At 42.3% G+C, this 26,488-nt stretch overlaps 2 protein-coding genes across 6 annotated transcripts in view; one reads left to right on the top strand and one right to left on the bottom strand.

The window, feature by feature from the left end:
• The window catches only part of CCDC83 (coiled-coil domain containing 83), a 30,958-nt gene extending 19,267 nt beyond the window's left edge, over positions 1-11,691 (top strand). For 2 of the 3 annotated variants that reach the window (XM_063394402.1, XM_063394401.1), the window contains exons 8-11: positions 1,445-1,566; positions 2,583-2,662; positions 4,169-4,323; positions 5,342-11,691. In XM_063394402.1, the coding sequence (XP_063250472.1) occupies positions 1,445-1,566; positions 2,583-2,662; positions 4,169-4,323; positions 5,342-5,560 (576 nt within the window). In that variant the 3' untranslated portion in view covers positions 5,561-11,691. The remainder of the gene's footprint in view (positions 1-1,444; positions 1,567-2,582; positions 2,663-4,168; positions 4,324-5,341) is intronic. The other variant, XR_010079972.1, reaches the window with a different exon arrangement.
• Positions 11,227-26,488, bottom strand: part of PICALM (phosphatidylinositol binding clathrin assembly protein) — a 68,703-nt gene continuing 53,441 nt past the window's right edge. Inside the window, exons 17-20 of one of the 3 annotated variants that reach the window (XM_063394397.1) lie at positions 25,825-25,848; positions 23,744-23,803; positions 21,380-21,484; positions 11,227-12,679 (exon numbers count right to left, since the gene is read on the bottom strand). In XM_063394397.1, the coding sequence (XP_063250467.1) occupies positions 12,665-12,679; positions 21,380-21,484; positions 23,744-23,803; positions 25,825-25,848 (204 nt within the window). In that variant the 3' untranslated portion in view covers positions 11,227-12,664. Of the gene's footprint in view, positions 12,680-13,603; positions 13,712-21,379; positions 21,485-23,743; positions 23,804-25,824; positions 25,849-26,488 lie in introns of those variants that run through there. The other 2 variants (XM_063394400.1, XM_063394398.1) reach the window with 2 other exon arrangements.

The raw sequence follows: 26,488 nt of genomic DNA, 5'->3' as shown, positions 1-26,488 counted from the left end.
CCTATGTTATGAATTACTTTCCTATGTTTCTACTTTCCTGTGTCATGAATTAGTGCTTTCAATTTTGGGGGAAAACAAAACTATTATCACTAACTTCTCCAGTCTTCTGAATTCACCCATTCATATTCTCTGCTTTTCTTACATGGATGAAATATTTTTTCTCAGACTAATGTTTATGTGTAGCTGACAGACTCTCTCAGTATTTCCTTTGGGGGAGATAAACCAAAAAATTTAGTTTTGTCTCTGTTCAATTTTTTTTTTCAATTCGGCCACTAAACTGAAAAATGACTTACCAAAATAGCTCTAGATTAGTTACCTCTGAAATTAAACAGATTTGGAGCCTTCAGTCACTTTTTTCCATGGTTACTGTGTCACACCAAGATGGTGCAAAGCTGCATCACCTCACTGTGCCAAGCCACATCCTGTTACTGGTTAATTTCCAGTAATTTTCACCTTTTAATCCTTGGGAGAAGTTGGAACTCGTTTTGACTGCAAATTTAGATGATTAAAGCTGGGTTAATCTGGTTTTGATGAGAATGGACACTTTCAGATCACTCGGTACTTCTGCTAAACGTGCTTATGGCTAAGCTTTCTGGGAAGACATCTTTCCCATAGTACATTCCCCTCTCCAGTGAAGGGGGTAAGAACTTGGTTGTATTTCAGCAAAAGTGGGAGGAATTGTGGGAACTGGATAACTGGCATCCTTTGCTCAGTATAACTGCACAGTGATAAGGGGCAATTACCAGTTTGAAAGCAAGTAGTACCTGGGGCTTAGCCAATGTCACAGAACCACAGAACATCCTGGGCTGGAAGGGGCCCACGAGGATCGTTGAGTCCAACTCCTGGTCCTGCAAAGCCCCAACACATGCCTGAGAGCATTGTCCAAATGCTCCTTGAGCTCTGCCAGCCTTGGGACTGTGACTGTTTCTCTGGGGAGCCTGTTCCAGAGCCCAACCACCCTCTGGGTGAAGAAGCACTGTGGTAACTGGGACTGAAAACTTCAGTAATTCTGGGTAAGAAGGTTTGGTGTATAAGAAGGAATTAGAAAAACAGCACTTGCTGAGCAAGACCCTGACTTTACCTCTGCAAAGAAGCTTTTCCTCTCTCAAAGCACTGATGTGAAAGCACAAAAGAAAAATCCAGAGCTCCTGTCTAGCTGATCTGTTTGACTACACAGAAAGGTTTTGCTGTTGGGTTGCGTAGCCCAGATGTGTGGCTGTGATGGACACACGTGGGCTGTGACAGTAAAAGGGTCCTAATAAAGGTGGGAAAGAACCAGAGAGACCTTCCTTTAGACTGAAAGTGTGTCACTATGTTTCCCCAACAAATGTGCAATCTTGCTGATACAGCTGCATTTTTTCTAGGTATGTCTGGTAAAGTAGTTGCTACCAAAGCTTTCCAAAATTCTAAGACTTTCTTTTATTCTTTTTTTAATTGTCAAAAGGTTGAGATCTACCGAAAGGAAGAAAGGGATTTGAAAGCTTCTGTCCAGCTCCTGGAAGAAGAAAATGTCAGTTTAGTGGCAAAACTGATTGATATCAAACTTCAGCATCTACAAGTATCAGGGTAAAATAATGCTTTTATGGACTCAAAAGTGATTAATTTTTTTTAAAGATAATGCTCCTGTCTGCCTCTAGAGGTATTTGGGCTCTCCCACATAGAAGCCAAAGTAGTTTCCTAGTTCAGGGAAGACAGGATTTGACTGATTCTACATGGGAGTAGTATGTCTGAAGGATGTCAGTAACATTGTGACTTCCCAAGCACCAAATTTCAGGGAAGAAACTGGATCCTTAATTAATCTACTAAAACCTAGCACCACTTGCCTTATATCAGAGGCTTGGCAATAATTTCTTTGTGTTGCAGTTAGATGGTCTCAGCCCCGGCTTTTCAGACTAAGTGCTGAATAATAGATTTTTCTGTTACTGTTCACAAAATGTTTAAGGATGTGAAGAATTATTTGCAAATATAGAGGGTTTGCAGTCTTGAGTGAAACAAATGACTTGACACCGAGAAAGGAAGAGACCCTGGGAAATGTCTGTCTGCAGAGGTGTCTGGAGTATTAGCTGCTTTTGTATTGAAATGATTTAACTTTTTCCCTAGAGAAAGATTAATTTAGCTAAAAAATGTCAACACTAATGGTATCAAAAGCACAATGCAACAATGTGAGAGATCCATCTTCAGTTTCCAGTCCCAGCTCAGTGATTTTAGCCATATTGCACAAAAAGTTCCAGGTCTTAAGAAGTGACCATTTTTCTCTCCTTTCCCAACTTTGAAGTGAGAGCTGCCAGCTGTGGTCTGAATCTTGGACTGACTGGAGACTATAACATTTGTTTTCTTTTAGTCTCATGGACATAGTTGAACTGAAGCACTAAGAATAAAAAAGAGCAGCTTATTAGCCACTAAGCTACCTGGCTGCCTCCGTTGCATTTTTGAACTATTGCGCTATTCTGCCTTTGCGGTTAAGCAGCAGTGGTTCTCAGAAAGGGTGGCCTCCCCCTCACCCCAAATCCTTGCACAGGACAGTTCAGAGAGAAAATTCAGACCCCTAATATGGGTTTTACTTTGTGTTTTTTACTCCATAGGCATTTGTTTCTTACAAAAGGACCTGGCTTGCAAGAACTTCCTAAGGATGAAATGAACAGGGAAAACAAAGAATATGCAGGTAATGCAAATGCCAGCAGCTTATAAGGCTTGATAAGTTACTGAACATTTACAGACTTTTTATTTCTGAAGCTTTTTAATCAAACTACCTGTCTGACATGGTGAACACTTTATTTCCCTCTTGATTGCAGCCACCACAGCCATGATAGATTGTAATTTCCATAAGGAGACAAAATCACACTCTATCTGTAATACAGTTTTTAAATTGAAATTGGTTTCAGATTGTGGAATGTAATTACTTATCTAGAGCTACCCTGGAATGCAGTTTACAGGATTGGCCATCTTTTATGGAGATATGAATCATATCCTAATTAGTTCTTTACTGATCCATATAACTTCATTATAGCTTGTCCCTGAGATGACACTCTTAAGCTCCGTGCTGGCTTTCACTTTAAGCCTACGTGCACTTTGCAGTCATTCAGCTGATACACCAGAGTTCAATTATAACTGAATCCCTAGCAAGGGCAGATGAAGCTGGATGGAGCTCAGAATGAACTGAAAATCTTGGTAAGCAGTACTGAATTTTGGGCTGAATCTCCATCCCTTCTGGTAGGTGTGTCCACAGAAAGGATATACAATTAGTATAAAAGAAGGAGCATGAGCCTGTTCTTACCTGTTTAGGACAGTCTCTGTGGATTCCTAAGTATCACAAGTTTTATTTTACGTCTTTGTGTGAGTAGAAGAAAGAGGATGGAAAAAAGTAGAAGAAAGATGATTCCAAAATATCTCTTTAATACAAAATTAAAGAGATATGTTAGAAAAATGGAAGTCATACAGTTGTGGATACATGAAGCAGTTTGTTGAAGTTCTGATCAGTCCCAGCCATAGGTGGGCCTTTTGAAACCATCAGGCACCAGCAAAAATGTTGACAAATACTTCTGTATGAAGTATGTGTTTACTTTGAAAACTTTTGCTAGACTTTTTCAATAGTTACCTAGAGGAGAAGGCTTTGTTCCAATAGGCTGGGTCATTGTCCCTGGCAAACCTGTAACTTGGCAGTCCGTGTCCAGAATCCTCTATCCTCCTGAGAATTAGCCAACTACAGATGTGAACTCTTTCGGGGAGTTAGAGGTAGACTAATTGTGTTTCAGGAACTTGTATTTTTGTACCTATAAATACACAAACATGGGTATAGAAGAAGTTTATACTTGTTTTTGCTGCCTTTCTTATTCCTTGTAACTATTCAGGGCTCTACTGGATTCAAGTTGAACTGACAAAAGCTCATTTTTTTTTCCCTGCCCCCTCCCACAGATCCATTAGTTCTAACTTCCAATCAGTTTCAGTCCCTGGGTCCTTATTCAGAAATTGTGAACAAAAAAGCACATTAAAAAATCCCAACGTAAATGAACATTTGGCTTGAATGGCCAATTAAAAATGCTACCAAGCTGTTCTTTGCATGGGCTAAGCAATATTAAAGATTGCAGGCAATGCTCATATCAGGGTACTGACTCTGACTTCCATAAGGCTTAACAATTACATACACTTTATTGTTCTTCTCTTTAAAAAGCAAAGACAGATGGAGAGAGCCTCAGAAGTGCCTTTCCAAAGATTCCGTCTAAAACAGATTATGAGAAGCCTCAAGACAGTGATGAAAAGCTGTGGAACAAATTCTTCACTCTAGCCCTGGACGAGTTGTCATTTGAAGATGAAGAAGAGTTCCAGGTATGAGTTAGAATTATCAGGTCTTTCACTGACACGAACATCTTTCAGTGTGGAGCATGAGCTCCTGTCGGGACCATTCTGTTTGCAACGGTGCTATGGCATCCAATGTCCTTTACCTGGGGGGCAATTCAGATGCTTGACTGTTGTCCTCTGGTGCTGTTTGGGACAGTCAGGTCACTCCGTGTCCTTCAGATGCTGGGCCAAAGGAGCACAGGTTGTGTGTCCTACAGAACCAGCCTCACGTGCCTGTTTTGGATGCCTTCGGGCGCTCTGATACCATGAGGCAAGTGCTTTGGCAATTAAATGGTGCCCTAGGAATCATCCCATGGAGCGTCAGCATGAGATTCCCCTAGAAACAATTCTGAATGTCACCTAATGAGAGATGACTTTGCTTGAATGGTAATGGACTGCTCCTTCACAATCTGGGTTGCACAGTAGCATTAAAGGACCACTATTCCTTCAACAGAAAGCCAGGAGGAAGGTGTTCCTGGGTGCAAACTGTGGGGTTGAGAAAACAGTGCACACTGGCCTTTCCTGTAGCTGATTGCCTCTAACCCAGCAGAAAAGCTTTCCTTTCTCCCCCTGGATTAGTTTCTGTTGGGTTGGTCAACCGAGTAGACTCAGAGGTTTGGAGAAGACCAGAGCCAGTGCAGATGTGGCAGAAGCACATAGCTGGGCTTGGACCTCTCTCTTTTTGGCAGGAGCAAGCTGTTGGATTAGTTTAATTCTTCTCACAGAACTGAATTTGAGATTAGAATTTGCTTTATAGAGAAGGGGATATTGGTGAAAACACACAGACGATGGGGGGCAGCAGGGCTGTAGCCTCCTAAAATGAGTTGGCTTGCAAAAGAAGCCCATTATTACTGACATTATCAAACATAACCCCAGGGCAGCATCTCTACAGTTGCTTTAAAAAGAAAAGTTGCTGGGCTGTTTTTTGTCCCTTTTTTTTTTCTTTTTTTTTAAGGAATGGTTGTTTTCTTATGAAATTGCAAAGGAAACATTCTTTCTTCTTAAGGCCTACTCAAAACTGGGACCTCTGAAGAGAAAGCTGTATGTGGTTGGAAAAGCTGTGCCTACTTGTAAGGAACCAGAAGAAATGCCAAGCAAGAGCCACAGGGAAGAGGACACTGCTGGTAAATCAAATGGGCGTATCACAGCTGAGATGATCAAGGCCTTATTTAAGGAAAATGATGATGAAGACAAGACAAGCTGTACTCTTGACACAGAAATGTAACATTCTCAGTAAATTAAATATTTGCTCTCTTCTGTATGGCATGGGGCTTTGAGGAAACTATTTTAGAGTGCCTGAATCATGATTACAAGTTTCATGAGAGGTATGTCTGTGTGCAGAGGCTAATGGAAAGGTTCCTTTCCTCACCACTGAGAGAGGGCTTGTGCACTTTTTGGGGTATTCAGTCCACGTAGCAGCACACCTATCTACTAAAAAGTCTGAGCTAATATTTAGTTTGTGTGGTCTCCACTTGCAGATGTGGAATTTCCTCTTGATCAGACAGTGAATGGGTAAACGCAGGCTGCCATAAAACACAGAACTGTTACAAAATACGTAATGCTGTGCTAAAGCAGAATTAATTTATGCAAGCGTAATTCAACTAGTGCTATAAATTGAGTGTTTGAATACTTTTTTTAGCTGTTTCCACAACACCGCTACTTAAATACATTGAAATAAACAAAAATTAATTTAAAAACAATTTAAAACCAGCCTAAAACTCTCAAGGTCTTAAATATTTTCTTTGTTTAGAACTGGCCAAACATACTATGTGAGCTCATATCCTTGGTGTATGGCTGCTCTCTTTGAACATATATCTTAGTGCAGTGGGGGGGTTCCCTCTAGACACCCTCTCAGCACCCAACAGGTCCTCCCCACATGTAGGCTCTGACCCGTGCATTTCCTCATTAGAAACTTATGACAGCATTGAATAATCTGATTTAAACCATTGACAGGATAATCAGCTGTTTAAAAAGCAATAAAACTTTTTAAAAAACTTATGTTTTAACCAACTTCTATCTCTGTGCAGTATCTCGGTGTATCTGTACGTCAGTGCAAACACTTTTGGTTTTCCAAGCTCGCTCAGCTGTTCCTGCCCAGCAGGTGTCTCCTTGGGCTGCAGGTGAGTCCCACTGCTCTCTGGGCTCCACTGACCCAGCTCCTCCGAGGCTGGGATCACGAGCAGACAGGTAAAGGTGGCGCATTCCAGCTCTCACTGACTCTCACTTCTCTGCCATGTGGTGAACAGTAAAGTGAGTTTGGATGTGCTCCTGCTGTAACCCAGTGGAGTTCCTGCCAAGGCTGAGGCAGTTCCTATGCCTTGAGTGTCCAGGGAATGGGGATCCACCCTTGGGCAGCTCCTGCTGTGTCTGCAGCCCAACAGAAGCCTCCCGTCGACTCCCCTGCCTTGCTCCGAGTGCAGCACAAGCCCCATGAAATGGCTGATTTGAAAGAGAGATTAGTTCTGCTCAGTGATTAGTTTAGCTTCTCCTTCAGATGCAGAATTAGAATGTGGCTTATGCTGAATGGCTTTTGTTAGAGAAGGGCCTCTCCTTCCCACCACTCCCCAGAGGGGATTTACATTTTCTAGTGGTGTAAAGGCAGGGCCCATCTCTAGGCTTCTCTTGGCTTATGCCCATAATGCCTAACGCCATGTGCAGGGCATATGGCACGAGAATATCAACCTGCACCTTGGAAAAAAGAACCCTTGCCTCCTCCAGTGAATTTAGCCTTTTCCCATAGCAGCCTGGGTGGGTCAGAGGGAGTTAAAAAGAAATCCCAAGCATGCTAATTAGAGTACAAGCCACAGGCAGCCTGCACAAGCCAGAAGCAACAGCCTGCAGCAAAACATATTGAGTGAAGTGTCCCAAATCCCCTCGATTTCTACAGGATTAGCATTAAGGCCACTGTGAAGCTTTCATATGGGGAAAGCTGGGTCTTCAGCCCAAGGCATCTGGATTTGATAAATTTGTTACTGGCAAAATCTCTCAGAAATGAGCAGCATGTTGTAAAACAGGGGGCTGATCAGTCACTTTCTGGCAGCACAGCCAGTGCTTTCCAAGCTCCACTTGGAGTTCACTGCTCGAGTTAGGACCAAACTTATGGGAGTCACCCTTGTGTTCCCTGCATTATGAAATACCTTTTCTTTGCTATGTTACTGTTGCAAAAGCAAGGGTCCAGGTGTCTCCAAGGTAAGATTCAGTTGAGCTGGAGTGAAGTGTTTAACTAGAACACAGCTCAAAGAAACTTGCAGTTTCAATAGGAAGAAAATATCCAACAAGTATTCCTTGGAATTTGAAATTAAAGAAATAAAAGGATCACTCAAGTTGCATGGCAGTAAAAACTATTTTAATAGATCTGAGGTCCACGAGCTGGAAGTGAGAAACATCAATCCACGGAATGTCTAAAAGGCACAATGGAGAGAGGTGTGCTGAGAGCCTGTATCCACTCCAGTGATGGAAGGAGCTGCTGACCTCAGCATTCTGCTGGCTTGAACTCTCTCTGAGCAACTGGATTGTACTGCTTTATGCTCTGGCTGTGCTGGTATGATCTCCCCCAGCCTGAGCTGCAGGGAATGTGGGTGATTTCACTTTTGGTCTGGTTTTTGTGAGGTTTGCAGCCTCTGCTGCAGTGAGGTTATATAACGAGGCAATCTTTCCACAGGTTCAGACCTGCACGTTTTGGGAAATGAGGGTAAGAGACTCGTTCTGCAACATTTGTTCTTGTTTGGCTGCTTTCTGAAAGAGAAATTATTAAACACTCTGCTTCTGTGGGCTAAAAGGAGTTTGCCAGAATAAGGTCAAGGCAGAAGCTAATGGACTGAAAAGTTACACTATGGTGACAAGCACAGAAAAGAGAATCTATTGGTGTTAGCATCTTCAGCCAGACATTTTGCAGCTGGATGTTCCTCCAAAAAAAGGCTGTTCCTTGGATTTTGAGTCAACTGTGAAAGTAAGGATGTTTTTTGCAATACTGTATTTCAGAGCTCATGTTCTGCTGTCACCCACAAACTGCATATTGTTTTAGGACATGACATAGCAACAAGATGCCAACAACTGTTCCCAGATGTGGACAACTGAGCACTGAGCCATGCTGAAAACTGGGATTTAACATGGTGCTGGATCTTTGCTACTAGTGATTAAAGCAAAACAAGAAGCTAAAATTGTATCAAATACCATTTTCTAAAAAAACCCAGTATTTGGGCAATTGCTGTAGCTGGCACAGGGAAGTTCAGCAGCTACCGCCAAGAGCAGAGATCCATGCTATGAAAATAAACCAAAACCCCAGTGCTCCTTGTGTACTGCAGCTGCTGGATATCCAAAGCACTGGATTGCTGTGCACTGCTTGCATCCAACACATTCTCTGTACCCATTATCACCTCACACAGAAATTTAAGCAAGTTAGCTCTTTGTTCCAAGGCTTTTTGATCTTTGCTTCAGGAAATTTCACCATCGGAGAAGCAAGAAAAGAATTAAATGTGTTTTACTCACTCCTAGACTGATCTGTTATCTCAGGAAGGCCATGTCCCATAGTATTACTCAATCTTCAGGTACAAAAGGTGCTGAGTAGGTGGCAGCAATGTTACACCTTCAGGGAACCTGCCCAGGGTTCTCTCCTCTTCGCTCACTCTCCTGATCCAGCCAGGATGCAGCTGAACAATCAGCTAAGTCCCTCTGTGCTCCAGTTCGAACTTGGAACACAGCAGCATCTCACAGATTTTTCTTGTTGGGCAAACTCAGTGGAAGATGTCAAGCATGTTTCTGCTCTCTCCACTGTGGTGTGAGAGCTCCAAAGGTCACGTCAAGGGATTGACAACAGGCCAAGGAGAAAGCTCTTGTTCAGTTTACATATGCTGCCATTAGCGCTGCTCTTTGTCTGTATTCAGCACATTTTTTCACTGCCCCTCACATTATCTTGTCAATCTTCTGCTCCCATCAGCATTTACCATAGTTCCCAGTGTTTTTAGCACTTAATTCTCATTTCTCTGCCACAATCTTTATCTCAATTATGTCATGGCCTTTAGGTTGCAATTCATTTATGTTGCTACAAAATTTGTGTCAGGCTCTGGAAATGGGCACTTTTTGTCTAGTGAAAGATGCAGGGTTTCACCCTGTCCCTTTTCTTGCTGAAGGGCTGTTTGGCAGCTGGGAACGCCTGTGACTTGTTCTGGCAGTTGGCTGAATGGAACCTCCAGTGTCACAAAGTCACGAAAATACAGACTTGAAACATGTCCTGAGGTACCAGCTCCGTTTAGTTTGTGACTTTGAAACAAAGAAGAAAAGCAGCAAAGGAATTTAGATCTGTCTTCAGATGAAGACTCCAGATTTGTGCTGTTAGAAAACTCAAGTTAGGAGCCGTTCAAGTTCTTGTTCTGGCAAGAATAATTGTCTCAAGAGGTAAATCCAGTTGTTTTCATTATATAATTCCCTGATTTTAAAAAAAATCGTGGTTATTCTGACACACCAGTTGTCAAAGCTTTAAGAGGAACCACATCCCTCTGACAAAGCACTTCATCGTCCTCCACTTGCTGAGAGCAGGCAGCTTCCCTACACAGTTTGCTCCTGTAGATTAAACAGCCTTTCAACTAAATTCTAAAGAGAACCAGGTTTTCCCAATCTGTTATTATTAAAAAGTGCCAGTAATTAGAAAACAAAATACGTCTGTGTACCGTGCTTTTTAAATTAAGCTAAACTGAGTGTTATTGCAGTGATACTGAAAGCAAACACTTACTGGGAACAAAACAAATGAGAAAATACTGCTCAGGAAAATTCTCAAGCCAGTTTGTCTCTGAAGAGTAAACCACAGAGCAAGGGTTTTCAGCAAGGCCTTCAGCAAGCAAACCTAATCTGTAGAGCAGCTGTTTCAAGGAACACAGAGCAACAACGAGTGAGCAGTAAAGGGTAACATTGAGTTCAGCATCCCTGCAGAAGACATGGGTTTGGGTGTTAGCAATTCTTTGGCACTTCGTGATTTGCAACCTCAAGTCCACAGCCACACCAAGAGCCCAAGGGATCAAAGAGATCTAGGAACACAGATCTATCCTCAGCTAAAACCCTCAAGTTAGACTCTTCAGAGAGCACCACAGACCTAAAAAGAAGGGTGGCATATGTTTCATCATAACCCAGCTCATCAGGCTCTGGAGGGCGAAGGTCTACCTTCTTCCTTCACATGAGGTCCGGACTGTATTTCAGAACAATCTGTACCCTGGCAGTTACTGATGGAGTTAACAGGTCACAGATGTGCACCGTTTTTCCAGCTGGCCCCCGATTCAAACAATTCACCTTTTTTATATTCTGACCACAAGCAAACCTGAGTTTCTCTCTGAGGGCACCATCACGCACTGAAAGCCTCAGTGGTAGGAAGGCAAAATGTCAGTAAATGTGTATGGAACTCCCCAGATCTGGGTGTGTGTATTACATACTCTGTAAAAGGTTCTGGAGGTTTTTATTCATGCTTTGAGAAAAAGATTTTAAATCTACTGACCTGTACTGCTCAGTTTATGATAACCTGGCCTCCAGGACAAGCCTCAGGTCATTGTGAGGAGGAAAGTTCCACTTCTATCAACTCTTCCTGTGTCTAATTACAGAAGACAGTCTCAGCAAACTGTTCATAGCTTTTCCAGCACTACACCTTCCGCTGGAAGATTAGGGGAGATAATTATAATTTGGGGGACATATTTATGCTTCTTGCCCTGTTACAAACAGTACAAGTTTATTGCCATGAATATTTTGAAAAACTAGAAGATGGTGAAATATCACGTTAGGTTAGGAAGAAGGAGACACCTTGTTACTGGAACACTGAGGCTGCCCGTGACACCAGCCCGGGGAAGAGGCTGCAGGGATCACATCAGCCACAGATTCAGAGTGCACTTCCTGCAATACAATATGCACATATGAAATACATTTGGTATTTTATTAAGTAAACAAAGCAATTATCAGTGCACATTTTAAGCAGCAAAAAGAAAAGAACCTCAGACTTTCATACCGTAACAAAATCCTGTGGAAGCTGCATTTTATTTGAAAATCCACCCATTTTTGCTAACATACATTTTAATATTTTAAACAAAAATAGAATCTGCAGAGACAATGCAGCAAGTATGCTTAATTCATGTACAGAATTGCTTTCGTATCATTGACTATCCTTCTGAAGGCCCCACTCCACCCAAAAGTTATGATGTATTTACACAAAGCACCGATCAACAGCGCTACTTTAATTCCTCGTGAACTAAATACCCACTAGACATATGTAAGGAAGCTACTTCCCCTTTTTTACTTTTAAAAGGTACATGATCATAAACATGGCACAAGCCAAATGAAAAGGCTTTCCCCCCCAACACACAACACCTCTTTTTTTTTTTTTACAGAAAAGAAGGAAAGTCTTAAAAGTGAAAGCAATTCCTCACATTCATATTGGAAAGGCCTTATAATGTCAAATGTAAAAAATAATGACATGCCAAGCACGAAGCAATAAAGTTCCTTCCCAATGCACTAATGCTGAATTAAAAATGTAGTGCTTCTTCTAGTCAGTTAACTGTTCCCTTGCAAAATCCTAGGCACAGAATTGACTATAAGGATTAATGCGTTTTACAGCTCTTCCCTAATTCCCATATATACTGAGAATTCATTAGATTCAGACCTTTAAAATATTTAGTGCTCTGTATGTCAGCTGAAAAGCATTCTGAATCAGATTCATTCTTTGTGGATAAAAATCAGACATACTGTATACATCCATACTCATTTTCATAAGGAGGTTTTTTTGATACAATATTAATGTTAAATTGATAATCATAAATAAATACAAACAATAATACATAAGGAATGTCTACTGCAAACTGAATATATAATTTTTAAAAAAAGTTAATTTCCATTACTGCTGTGCCTACATTTGTGAGGACTGAAGAAAAGGTAACTGCAGAATTAAGAGTTAGGATTCAACCCTCCCCTGCCCAGAGTCTTGTTTCGACTTACGGTAAAGGACACATCTCCAATCCAGACAGCATTTCCAAACAACAATATCAATTTCCAGAATAAAGGCTTCTCTTCATACGTTACCAATTAAGGATATTATTAGAAGCTGAGAGTATTGACATGTTAGTCACCAGGACAAGAATAGATCTCGGTCTTAATTCATGGCAATTCTTGGCTTTGTGTTGTGTACTGATGTCTTCTTAGGGAGGTGTCCCAGCTTCCTTCATTGGTCTTCATCAATTCACTGCATCACTTAATGGAAGAGGAGAGTTTGAGAGACTGAAGTTCATTTTTTCCTGGAAGTGGGAGTTTACTGCTGAGCACATCTTTTTGGAAACGTTCCTTTCTCTTCCATCTAACACAGTTACATAAACTGAATCTGGAAAGATGAAAAACCCTGGAGTTAACATGCAACAGAAGTAGCATTTCACTCTAAACCCTTTTTCTTCAAAAATTTCCATTCTTCTGATGCCCAAGCTACCCCACGATCTGAAGTTTTGAATAGAAATAAAATATTTTTAAAAAATCAGGGCCAGGAAACAACCAAAATCCACCAGGATGTTCTTCCAACGACACCAGCCTTTGGAATAGCTCTGCATTAAAAATAAAACTCACCTAGTTATCCATGCAATATTGTCACCAGTGGCAGCATAACACAGACCAACACCATTGTGAAGAGAACTCAGGGTCATTTTTCACGTTGAACCAGAGGAAGTGCACAAAGAAAAGCAGCTGCTGTGTGCAATAAGCCTACTGTCTCTTTGTACTATGAATTCTTGAATTTGTTTTTCATGTTTGCCCTCATTTTACTACTTAATTCCCACCTGCCCCTGACTGGCCAAAACCAACACAACTCCTCCACTGCACCTCTGTACCAGAATGGATCCCTGGCACGTGTGAAACAAGCATCTCCTGCTGCGTGACGGGAACTCCGGTCATGCCATGGGGAAGCGCACGAGCACTCTGCCAGCAGCACTCGGGGCTCTGCTGCTAATGGGGAACTCTGAACGTTTTCCTGATGAGATGGTAAATGCCAGGTAGCACCAGCTCCTTCTCCCTACCTGCAGCAAGTACCACATGAGCTGTTTCTATTTCCAATGGACTGAGGCAAAAACACTCAATCAGCCTCTAAACTACCGAAGCTAAATACAGAGTTTCCAAGTCACTTCCACAGTGCTTCCAACTCAACAAGATTTGGTTTTATTTCCTTCAGAAACAGCTCTAGCCATGTTAATAAAACTTTTAGAATTAGAACTTTTTTGTTTCATATCACAAACACCAGCATCTCCCCAGAATAATGGACAATACCTAAGTTGTTCTACAAGAAATCCTGGAGAGAGAGCTCTGCAAAGGGATCCTTTCCTGAGGCTCTGTGAGGACTCTGACTGGAAGGGCTGGATGCTGCAGACAGCTAGTAAGAAAGACGACAGAGAAAGGGAAAGAAAAGAAAACAAGGTCTCAGAATGACAGAATATGAAAGCTGAACGTGTAATGAAAGGACAAGGGGAGGTTTAGAGGCAAACTTGGCAGGAGTCAACTACTAAAACAAGGTGTTTGGTTATATGGAAAACAAAGTCTCTTCAATGGTTGGTGTAATGCAGAACCAAGCTGGACATGACTCTCAGAAAGGAAACGCCACTGGCATTTGCCAAATAAGCAGATAAGCTCACACTTTCACAGCAGTTTTCTTCAAAAGAGATGCAAAAGATTCAGCCTGACTCCTGTGAAACAGGTTAGTCGTTTCCCTGCTTTACTGGGAAAACTACAGCCTGGCAGGGAGAGATGATGCTGGGGTCTGGCCAGAGCATGGCATCTTTCCAGATGGTTTCTCCAGAAGGAACAGCTCTCAGCATCTTTCCTTGTCAAAATAGGATACATATAAAAAGAGGCTGGATAGCAGAAAATAGATAATTCCCAGTTTGGGACCTAGAAGGAGAACACGGGATATATTCTGTGAGTAGGAGAAAAAAGGAAAAAAAAAAAAAAGGAAAAAAAGATGAGAATCTGAACTGCTGCTGCAGCTGTTTTAGGTGAGAACTGGAGACTGTGACTGATAGTCTGTACACTCATAAAAATTGCATCCTGCAGTCACGTACCTAAAGCACCACACCACAAATAGTCATAATAAAGCACATAACTTAGAGGTGAGTAATATTGGCATTCCCACTGCTGCTGCTGAAAAGGGCAAATAGTCTGCAGGCTGTACTTGCAGGAGTATCTGCTATTTGTTGATTTATTTTTCCTTCTGTGTTAGTACTTTTCCCGTTATAAAAGGTGTTTTATTAAATCCTATTTGCCCTCCCCCTGGGTAGAACATGCATGTTTTTGCAGGTACAAATCAAAGTCACCATCCTCCAACTTGTGTTCCTCACTGGAACAGTTTGTTCAGAACAGAGTTGCCTGCACTCTGTGGCCACAGCAAAAAACATTGTATGAAGGCCTCTTCCTTTGGAAATGGCAGGCACCTGCCAACCTACAGGGAATCTCCTGACCGACAGGGAATCTCCTGACCGACAGGGAATCTCCTGACCGACAGGGAATCTCCTGACCGACAGGGAATCTCCTGACCGACAGGGAATCTCCTGACCGACAGGGAATCTCCTGACCGACAGGGAATCTCCTGACCGACAGGGAATCTCCTGACCGACAGGGAATCTCCTGACCGACAGGGAATCTCCTGACCGACAGGGAATCTCCTGACCGACAGGGAATCTCCTGACCGACAGGGAATCTCCTGACCGACAGGGAATCTCCTGACCGACAGGGAATCTCCTGACCGACAGGGAATCTCCTGACCGACAGGGAATCTCCTGACCGACAGGGAATCTCCTGACCGACAGGGAATCTCCTGACCGACAGGGAATCTCCTGACCGACAGGGAATCTCCTGACCGACAGGGAATCTCCTGACCGACAGGGAATCTCCTGACCGACAGGGAATCTCCTGACCGACAGGGAATCTCCTGACCGACAGGGAATCTCCTGACCGACAGGGAATCTCCTGACCGACAGGGAATCTCCTGACCGACAGGGAATCTCCTGACCGACAGGGAATCTCCTGACCGACAGGGAATCTCCTGACCGACAGGGAATCTCCTGACCGACAGGGAATCTCCTGACCGACAGGGAATCTCCTGACCGACAGGGAATCTCCTGACCGACAGGGAATCTCCTGACCGACAGGGAATCTCCTGACCGACAGGGAATCTCCTGACCGACAGGGAATCTCCTGACCGACAGGGAATCTCCTGACCGACAGGGAATCTCCTGACCGACAGGGAATCTCCTGACCGACAGGGAATCTCCTGACCGACAGGGAATCTCCTGACCGACAGGGAATCTCCTGACCGACAGGGAATCTCCTGACCGACAGGGAATCTCCTGACCGACAGGGAATCTCCTGACCGACAGGGAATCTCCTGACCGACAGGGAATCTCCTGACCGACAGGGAATCTCCTGACCGACAGGGAATCTCCTGACCGACAGGGAATCTCCTGACCGACAGGGAATCTCCTGACCGACAGGGAATCTCCTGACCGACAGGGAATCTCCTGACCGACAGGGAATCTCCTGACCGACAGGGAATCTCCTGACCGACAGGGAATCTCCTGACCGACAGGGAATCTCCTGACCGACAGGGAATCTCCTGACCGACAGGGAATCTCCTGACCGACAGGGAATCTCCTGACCGACAGGGAATCTCCTGACCGACAGGGAATCTCCTGACCGACAGGGAATCTCCTGACCGACAGGGAATCTCCTGACCGACAGGGAATCTCCTGACCGACAGGGAATCTCCTGACCGACAGGGAATCTCCTGACCGACAGGGAATCTCCTGACCGACAGGGAATCTCCTGACCGACAGGGAATCTCCTGACCGACAGGGAATCTCCTGACCGACAGGGAATCTCCTGACCGACAGGGAATCTCCTGACCGACAGGGAATCTCCTGACCGACAGGGAATCTCCTGACCGACAGGGAATCTCCTGACCGACAGGGAATCTCCTGACCGACAGGGAATCTCCTGACCGACAGGGAATCTCCTGACCGACAGGGAATCTCCTGACCGACAGGGAATCTCCTGACCGACAGGGAATCTCCTGACCGACAGGGAATCTCCTGACCGACAGGGAATCTCCTGACCGACAGGGAATCTCCTGACCGACAGGGAATATGCTTATGGGAATTGCTTGCAGAAGTGCTCAGAGTGTAAATATTGCTGTTGCACATTTAAATTTTTCACATGAATGTCTGTCTCAGAAACCACATGAGCAGAAGGGCTTCCTTCAGCATCAGTACATGCTTGATCTGCGTTGGAATCTTCATCTCCTCCCAAAACCCTGCTCCCAGTGGGGCACTCAGATCCAGTCACCATAAATAAATCATGGAAAAGTCATGAGACAGAATGGGAAATGCTTGAGGAGCAGTTTCAGGATGTCAGAATTTCCCCTCTTAAACTTGGTTCTTCCTTTTGGAAAGCCATAGGCAGACAAGTGGTATGGTCCAATAGAGTCCTAACCTCAGCAAGGAATGCCTGCTGCCACTTGATTTCAGGAGACATTCTCCCTCTTCATGGTCAAATGCTTTCAAGTCACATACTAAAACTTCTCTCAGACTGAGCTGGCAAATCTCCAACCCATATCAAGTCCACAGTAACGTCCCAGTTTGAAAGCAGTGTGGAAGACTGGTACGTTGGAGTCACTTGTGCAACATCAGCCCGTAACCAGAAACGGGAAATTTCAGGAAGCCTGTTCAGGCTAAAATCTGAGGAAAAAACCTGAAATGCTATTACCTAGATGCCGTAAATAAATTCAGACAAGACAACATCTTGCAGTAAATACACATTTTAACAAGATTCCTCTAATTATTAAAAAGGAGGCCTAAAAAAAAAACAAACATGGAAAGTATAGTTAGATCATTTCCTACAGTGCAGTTCTCCAGATTACTGTTTATAAATAGATCTGAAACCAGGACCACTGTTAGCAGTTCCTAAGGAGAAGCATTTAAAACAACAGCGCTGGCCATCAGTTTCTCCAGTGCTGATCTAACTGGAGCTGTGGATTCAGTGCCCCTGCTGCCCAGAGCTGGTGTGATGTGAAATGCACCACACTGCGCTGCCCAGACAGCTTAGTCACACCTCCAGCAGTACCTCCAACAAAGCCAAAGCTCCCTGGAGTCACAGTAAAACCTAAGAACCCGTCCATAAGCGAGCATCGGGGTGACTGCCACCATTAGCTACATTCTGGTTTCCCATGAAACACGTCTGTCAAGCTGTCCTAGCATGTATTTTAGGGGCAATGTGCCAAAGCAAGATCTCTACGGTCACTTTCTGGCATAAGTCTCTCCTGAACTTCATACCCTGTTCTTACAGTTTCAAATACCCCTCAAACTCAGCTCCCCACACCCAGCCAAAAAACAACCACAAAACACACCCACCAAACCAACCCACTCATTTGCACATTGACCTACTCTCCATCACCCAGCTGATCACTCCTGCTACTTGCCGTGTACAACTAGCCGTGTTCACAACTGCACTGTTACAATTTACACAGAGGTTGGTGGCAGGTGGAGGGATTTCTTTAGCCTATTTTAAATCTTGAATTTTGCACTACCCATCTGCTTCCCCCTCCTAAGGCTATGTCATCCTGGGGACAATGACCCCAGAACATGTGACATGTGAAGGCACATGGATTTGTACCAACTGTACCATTTTATATTGGCCAGCACAATGTGGTTGTTGGTTTAACACTCAGGCCTTGTGCTGGGCAGACACATCCCAGCCCCTGCACAGTCAGATCTGGCTTGTCTGCAACATTCTGCAGTTGCTGCACTGTATCACATCTGCCATCCCTCTGCCTGAACCACTGATTCAGCCTGCCCCCTCTGCATACACACACACACACACACACACACACACACTTCCCCCTCACCAGCTACAATGTCAGCAAACAACACCAACCATTCTCACTGTTCTGAGTAGCAACAGTTTGTCACAGTTTGCAGTGGGTAATGGACACTATATTATCATGATGAAAACTTATTTTCTTTCTCAGGTGGGAAATACTGCTAGACAAATATTTTCAAAGAAAAATTACACACCTTTCAAAACTATGAATGCCTTCTGCACTCAGATTTTCAAAGAAGCTACTGTTCTAGTTTCATTCTTAATTATTTCAAATTATTTTGCCCTTAAAAATCAAACTACCCTTGCTTTTGACCGCAACAATTAGGAAAAAAGTTGAGAGCATGTAAAGAGAACCTTGGAAGAGAAACAAAATAGGTACATCTAGAGAGAGAAAAAAGCTTATTTATTGAGACTAATCCTTGGGAGTATCAAGTTATGAACAGCAGTTTAATTTATACAGAAACAACACAACATTAAGATGCCTATTTTCCCAGTGTGTTCTCAACTCACTACAACTTGGCAATAAAATTTTTGGCAACAACCTCATATTTGTCATCAAGCTTTTAAGTACCTTCAGCTTTCTTTATTGTAGACAACACCCAAGATCTACCAGGAGACTGGAGGTGATATAATCTGGTGCTTTAAAAGTAAATATGAAAAACAATTGAGCTTTTGGCAGCGATGATGCCATGGACAAAACCAGTATTAGAATAATGGTGTTTACAGTGATCCATGTGGGCAGTTCGAGCTGTGTGCCTTTCAGATAACCATTATTTATTCTTTAAGATTTGTTTACTGCCCTCAAGTACATGTTTGTATTTCTTTTACTTTCCTTGTTCTATTTCTGGCACAACAAGAGCATTAACTAAACTTAAACTGTGAAATACACTCTCAGAAGAGTCTCAGCACACAGTAAATTCAGTGTGATAAAAATGTAATTCTCCTCTGTAGCTATACATTAATAAACTCTGCTGTTTATGGGGAAGCTCTCACATGCAGCCTGTGTTTCACTTAAGATGCTTTACTGATGTGAGGCTTCTGAAAACTCAACACCTTCCAGCAACACAGACTGTGTGTCTCAGGGAAAACCCTCCTTGGTCACAGCAAATGCTGATTCAAAGGGTGTGTTTTCAATGAAATTAATTCTCACAGGAGCCAAATATTGTCAGATAAAAGAATAAATATAGCTCCACACACCTCACTTGTGACTAATTCCTCTTTCTCCTGTTTTGACAGCCAGTTGAGATTCAACCTAGGCCACGCCCTGCAATGTCAAATGAAGCAGAAAGGCTCACTGAGCTGTTCAGATCCATCTACCTGTTCATAACTGAATCAGGCAGGTAGGCAGTTTGGGGTTTTTTTAAGGATCATTTCAATTTTTTTTAATGTAGAGAAAATTCCTATCCTTGAGGAACCTTTCACTTTGTCGATATTTAACAACTCATAAAAGTGATTTGTCCTCTGGAAATGGTATAAAACCCATGTGAAAAACACCAAATCACTTAAGTAACAATGAAGATGCAAAGCAGCTATCAGAAGTCCAAGAGAAAGCCAGTTGAGAACTGCATTTCTAGCTAAAGAAATCTAACAGCATCCCTTTCAGATAAAGCATTTAAAAGAAGATACTTAGAAAAAAACCCTATCCAGAAGGCTGTATTTTGAAGAAGACAATGGGCATACAGCCCACTGGTAGCACACAGCAGAACCTTTCAAAGGATCAGACTGAGGCACTGGAAAATGCTTGAGGCTCTTTTTAGTTCCAGCTGAATGCTCTTCCCTCCACAGTCTTGTCCCAAACACTGCAGTTACACCAACCTGTACCTAGGTGAAGTTCTACATGAATGTTTTTAAACAGTCACCCATAGAGACAGAGCTCTTTATAGTAAGATCAAAATACAGGCACAATAGATTTCATTTTTCTAACAGAAGTCTGATGTACAGAGTCAGCTTTGAAAAAGAAACATCTGATAGGTGAGTAAAACCACACTTAATTCTGGAGCTTCAGTCTGCCAGCTAAACTTGGCTCTGCCTCTAACTGCAGTTCACAAACACAAAGTCTTAATGATCTCAGAATTTTCCAAAAATAGCATGAACATAGTCAGGGTTATCCATCCCCTCCTCCTCCTACTTTTAAGGGATGTTTTTCCTACTGTAAAAAAAGCCCCTCTCTTAAGATGCCTACTGGGTTATAAAAGGGAGTTCAGATAGAAATTTCCCAGGGACAGATATCTGTAGAACAAACAGTAAAACAAACCAATAACAGGTATGCATTTAACTCCAGTATTGATGCAGTCAGTTCAGAGAGACCCTTTGGCACACTCATTCCAGTAGGTTAGGCAATCAATCTGGACACAACAGATCCTGAGAAACAGGTAGGAAACCAGGGGATTTAAGGAGCACTCCATCTAAGTAGCACTTAACAGGGAAAGGCCAGGTAGATCGATACTGCTATTGCACAGCCTCACTATGCTGCAAATGCAGTCTCCTGCCAGACCATGGAGGAGCACAAAACCCACTGGACACCGCCACTATTGGAACTAGATGGACGTGCCATGTGCCTCTCACTGAGGAGGTCAGCACCAACAACTGGGTCATGGGTTGAGGTTTCACCAAGTTTGATTCCACAATTTTTTCAAACCCATCAAATGCAGTCATGGACATAAAAGGCTGCACATACCCTGTTTGGGCCCTGCAAAATGCTGTAATACAAGCACACACCCTGCACCTCGGGTACTTTATAATCTCATACTTTTAAGTGTAACAGGGGAAAGAACAATGACACAGTTAGGAAAAAGCTGTAATAGCCAATCTCACAAAGCCACACTCTGAGGGGAAAGCAGCATGGAACATGACTTTGGGGAAAAGCTCATTTTCAGCAAAGCACACAGACATCAGCTTTTCCTATTCTTCATCACTGTCACATTCCCAGAAAAACAATGCCTGAAAAAAACCTACTCTCTTTGCTTTGGTGACACAAACTTGCTGCTGTCAGCACAGATACAAGCTGATAGGATGCAAGCCTCCCATGAACCACTGGGCTTGTGCAATAATTTGCCCAACAGAAATACAATAGATTATTATATCTATGTATAAAATTGACATATTAAGTATCCTGCTAAAGAAACTGCCTCGTGTAGTTCATTCCCAGCACCAATAATTGGAATATACACACCTGTGCTCCCGGTACAGGGCCAAAGGGGTTTGGTGGTCTCATGACTGGCTGACTGTATATCAAAGTTGGCTGTGTCATTACTGGTATGCCTCCCATCTGTGATGGCTGAAAAAACCCAGACAGCATCAAATTACACACAGCATTAATACATTAGAAGTATTTAAGGAGATAAAGGAAAATGGCAAATGGGGGGAAAGTCTTGATTATATTTGACATATGCAACCATGTGAGATCTTTCTACAATATTCTGCAAATAAAGGTTACCAGAAAGGAACATTAGAGCCTTTCCAAGGAATTATCTCAGTAGCAACTGAGCCCATTCAATCTCTTGCTACAAAGATCTGAAGCACTGAAACACTTGTTAGACAAGCATTTGTGCTGATCCTTCTGCTCCCAAACGCGAGGGCTGACAGCACTTCCCTGACTGCCTCTGAAAGCACAAGCACCATTTTGCAGACAGCAGTGCAGGGCTGACAGAGCTCAGGACAAAATTGAAAACTGAGAGCTGTACGTGCAATTGATGTGAAGTCAATACGCAATTAGAATCACAGTGTTACCAACACTCCAGCTGAGCCAAAATCCGAGTTCAATGTGTATTGATGGTCTTACAAATCAGGTTATATTTATCACAGATGCCCATCTCTGGCACTGCTTTTGCACTCCCCTCAGGCTTGGGTTGACAGCCAGCAGCAGTCCTACTGAAGCGATCCCCATTCCAAGCAGCTTTTCCCTGACTAATCCTGGTGGTGGTGGTACTCCTCCTGTTGTGCCAACCAGCTGTTTGGGCAATCACAGGGTGAACCCACTCAAACTGACCCTAATGAAAAAACCCTATAAAAAATAAAAGAACAACTGAACAACTGCTGGCCCAAGGCACAGGAAGCAGCAACCAGGGAATGCTCAGGCACAGTGCTACGGTGCTAAGCAATCTGCCTGCCCCAGCACCCTCGCAACATATGGGAACATAAGGGAAAAGCCTGCACTTAGAGAGGACCATCCTCAGAACTCTGGTTCCCAATATTGCTTTTATGAAAAACTAGAAGGTTTTACAGCAAGAGCTGTAAATTAAGTCAACATTTCAGAGATTCCTCACAGTAAATGTTCTAAGTAAAACCTGAATGAGCCAGCCAGATTTCAGGATGTGCTACAGAGCCCACTGGTCATTCTATAATGGCCCACCTCACCCACCTGCTCAGATACTGCACTTGTTTGAACAAGCAGCAGCAACTCAGGGGAACAGAGTTATGGCTCCCAATTTCCAGTTTCCATCTCACACTGGCATTTAAACTCCACACTTAAACATAACACAACAACATAACAAGTAAGATCACTTCTTGTACACTACATATGTTACATTCCCCTGCTGCTGACTCAAAATAACTGTGAAAATGCTGCTGGTACCATAAGAGCAAAGTTGTGTAGATCAAGTTTGAATCCACATTAATGTTAGTTTAACCATAACAGCTTTGATCAAGAATAAGGGAGTTCATGGATGGGTAATGGGGAGTGATAAGATGTATGAAACTATCCCAAGAGGCCCTCTAGAACACAGTTGGCCACTTCCACAGTTCACTTACTGAATGTATGCAAGTTAGCAGTCATTAAAGTAATTTGTTCCTTTAAACTGTGAGGCATTCAATAGAATAACTGCTTGAAGGAAGTTTTCTTGTCTTTTATTCACCCAGGAAAGCTGTGTTGCATCAAAATCATACTAAAAAGAGCTAAGGCATATAATTTCAAAAATGTTTTAAAATTTAAGTTAAGAACAAAAAATTTCAGAGCGAAAAGCAGGAGTGCCAGAAGCCTTGAGGCACTGGTGAGTCACTAACAGATCCAGTTCTCAACCCGAACCACACCATATTGCAGTGTCACAAACTTGCACTTTTGCAGCATTAATCATCACAGATACTTGCTCTCAACCTCAGCAGAAGGTATTTAAGGAAGGTTTCACTTCACCAAGAAAACATTTCTGTTCTGAAGGCAGGTATTGATATTGACATGGTAAACTTATTTCTATGATACATTTATTTCTATGCCAATAAAGACCAAGAACAGACACTGTGTTAATTTTCATAGAATCACAAAATGGTTTGGGTCGGAAGGGACCTCAAATATGATATAATTCCATTTTAAGAAGTTTATGAATAAAACAAGTGAAGTAAGGAAGGGTAAACTTTAATTTCAGACAAACAGCATGTAAGTGGTTCAGAAAACCAGAAGTTCGTAATTTGGTGAGGAATAAATGAATGGGAGTTGAAATTCAGTCTTCAGTGAAATAGTTCAGGAAAATGAGAGTTACCAAACTATATGCAATCAAACAATATGCAACATCTCCCTGGTTGGAGTTGTAGGAATTCCACTCACCATCACGTAGCCCATCATTCCTGTTGGCGTTGTGGCAGGATAGGCCATTACAGGGGGTGCCTGGTGTGAGAAACAGTGGTGAACTGAGAGGAGAAGAGATGAGCTGCACACTCTAAGACACTGCTTTCTAAGGATCAACTGCAGCACTCAGCTTATTACAAACGTAGCAAAGAATAAATAGCATTTGCAGTCTGGTGTTAAAAGTGTATCCTGATTATTTTGGATGGAGTACAATACCTAAGATAAAGTTTCTAGGCCATCTTGGCAAATATCTAACAATGTATTGGCTTTTATCATGTTAGGATCCTGGCTGTTTGAACTAAACTGCAAGTACCACTCCCTCAACATCCTGTTTAGAGAACACAGCTCAAAACTCAGAGGAGTTTGAGAGGAAATATTCATGAAGCAGAAGCACTTCTTTAATCCATGAAGTATGTATTTATATTTCAGTATCAAAAGTAATGGTACACAAGGAGTCCTAAGAGAGAATCTGAGAGATCGAGAGACCAAATTACCATTGCTTCTGCTGACACTTAGAGGAATTCTCTTTAGCCAGGATGAACACACTATGGGGATTCTCCTAGCTGGCTTTGATATACATTGGACTCCCACAGGAATAGCCAGTTTGCAGTCCCTCTCCCTTGCTCACCTTGTTCACTGCATTTGAACATGCTAAAAGTCCTCTCAGTACCTGGCAGATAAATTTATATTACCCTGATGTGCTTACTGTACTTTTATGAGGGTACACTGCAATTGCTGTCAACAGACAAAACCTGGGTGAACTTATGTTTTGTAAACAGCTTGGCAATATATATATAGAAAAACAGCTGATAACTTTTAGAAATAGAAATAAAGATGGTTCTTCATCTCTTGGCCATATTCTTTATTCGAGAGTTTATTATCCACTTTCTAAATTAGTATTAACCATCATAAAGTTGGACAAAAAGCTGGAATTTTTTCAGACTAAATTGGTGCTTACAGATATTCAGCTATCTTGCTGTCTGTCCATTCCACCTCCTGTTAGTCTTCCCTTTTAGATAAAAATCAGTAATTTTCATGCTTTTGCTGTGGGGATTTCTATTCAAGACAAACACCATAAGCATTTTTTGGTACACAGACATTACTGCTACAGAAAAGAGGCAAATGATAAATGGTTAATCATACTGGATTAATTAAAGCAGATAAATTGTTTCACCAAGAACAGGGCAACAGGAAAGCTGCTTCTGAATTCAGTTCTAAGGTATCAGCTGCTTTTCCTTATATAGTAGAGCCACTGCAACTGGCATTTCAATTGCCATGAGAACAGATAGAAAATCATCTGGATTCGCCATATATTTCACACAGCACGCAAAGCTATCCTGAAAATTACAACTTTTGTTTTGTTTTGTTTGTGTACACACTTCTACACAAACATGCTGAGTAAACGTATTGTTGAGTGCTCAAATATGGACCTACCACCCTTTAGACAGAGTCACCCTGGAATAAAAACAGACTACAAGGGGGAAAAGACCAATATTACTGTTGGCATAAAGAAAAAAGTCCTCTGAAATGAAAACCTCCATTCCTCAGACAGCAAGCACAGGTTATTTCTTCCCCTCTGTAAACTATCTGCAATAATTTTCTTTTTTTCATATCAGCATTGATGACATATTGGTCTCTCCCCACTTAAAACACAAAAAAAAAAAATCAAGATCTACCATAAATGTGGATCAAGTGCCACGTATAACAGAAGCCTGTGAGGTTTCATGCAGTTATTCAAACACAATACTTTGATCTTCATTCAGAATTCACCAAATGCATTAAAGGCAGCACAGACACACACCCCAGCTCTCTGGCAGCAGATGGTACAGTTTAAAGCAAGGAAAAATAATCTTGGTATTTCCCATGCCATCATTCGATTCAAGAGCCTGCACACCACCTATGAAGTTTGTGTATGCTAGGAAAAGCTCAATTTTTGGCACACCAAGGATTTTCAAATGAGAAATGTGTAAATAGCAAGGAGGTTATGAGATTCTGCAACAGCAGTGGTTAATATCAGCATGCCAGTCGATTGCAAAAAGGCTGTGGGTTGTTTCACTTACGTATTGTGGAAAATGCATGCCATTCTGTATTTCCCAGGGAGAACAATTACATAATGCAATAACACTGGATTAGAAGCAAATACTTACACAACAGAATATACACAGATAGCATTTTAGTTCACAAATACATTAAAAATGTTTACTCCAACACATTCTTGTAATTCAAGTCATTCACTGAGACAACACACCTGTGATACTGTCACTGGTATTAGGTTTGAGACTGGTTTGCATAGTCCATTTATTTGGTATATGCCTTTTTCACCAAAGATTTTCAAAAGCATATTTATTTAGCAAGCAGCAGCAACTCCACAATAAATGGACCAGCAGAGGAAAACAATGTGCTTTTTTCCCCCTCACATTATTTCTTTTTCAAGTTTTTTATGTTTATAGAACAGTCTCACAGGAAGTGTCTCAACAGTATCTTTCAATAATAAAAGCTGTTAAATGTAATGACTTATCATCACAAGATGTAGATATAAGACATGAGTTATTAAACAAGTTCAAGCACACAGGTAAACTCAAATCACCAGTCATTAATGCAGGTAAGTAGTTACAATTTCCTCAATATCTACACACCCTCCAGTAAGATCCACAAACATATTTCTCCATAAATAAATGTACAGAGTTGATAAGGGACACCTGGTAGGGAAGAGGTGGCAGATCC

This window comes from Prinia subflava, chromosome 3 (assembly GCF_021018805.1).
Source record: "Prinia subflava isolate CZ2003 ecotype Zambia chromosome 3, Cam_Psub_1.2, whole genome shotgun sequence".
Taxonomy (NCBI): Eukaryota; Metazoa; Chordata; class Aves; order Passeriformes; family Cisticolidae; genus Prinia; species Prinia subflava.
Note: the sequence above shows the minus strand (reverse complement) of the source record. Positions and strands in the feature narration are given on the sequence as shown.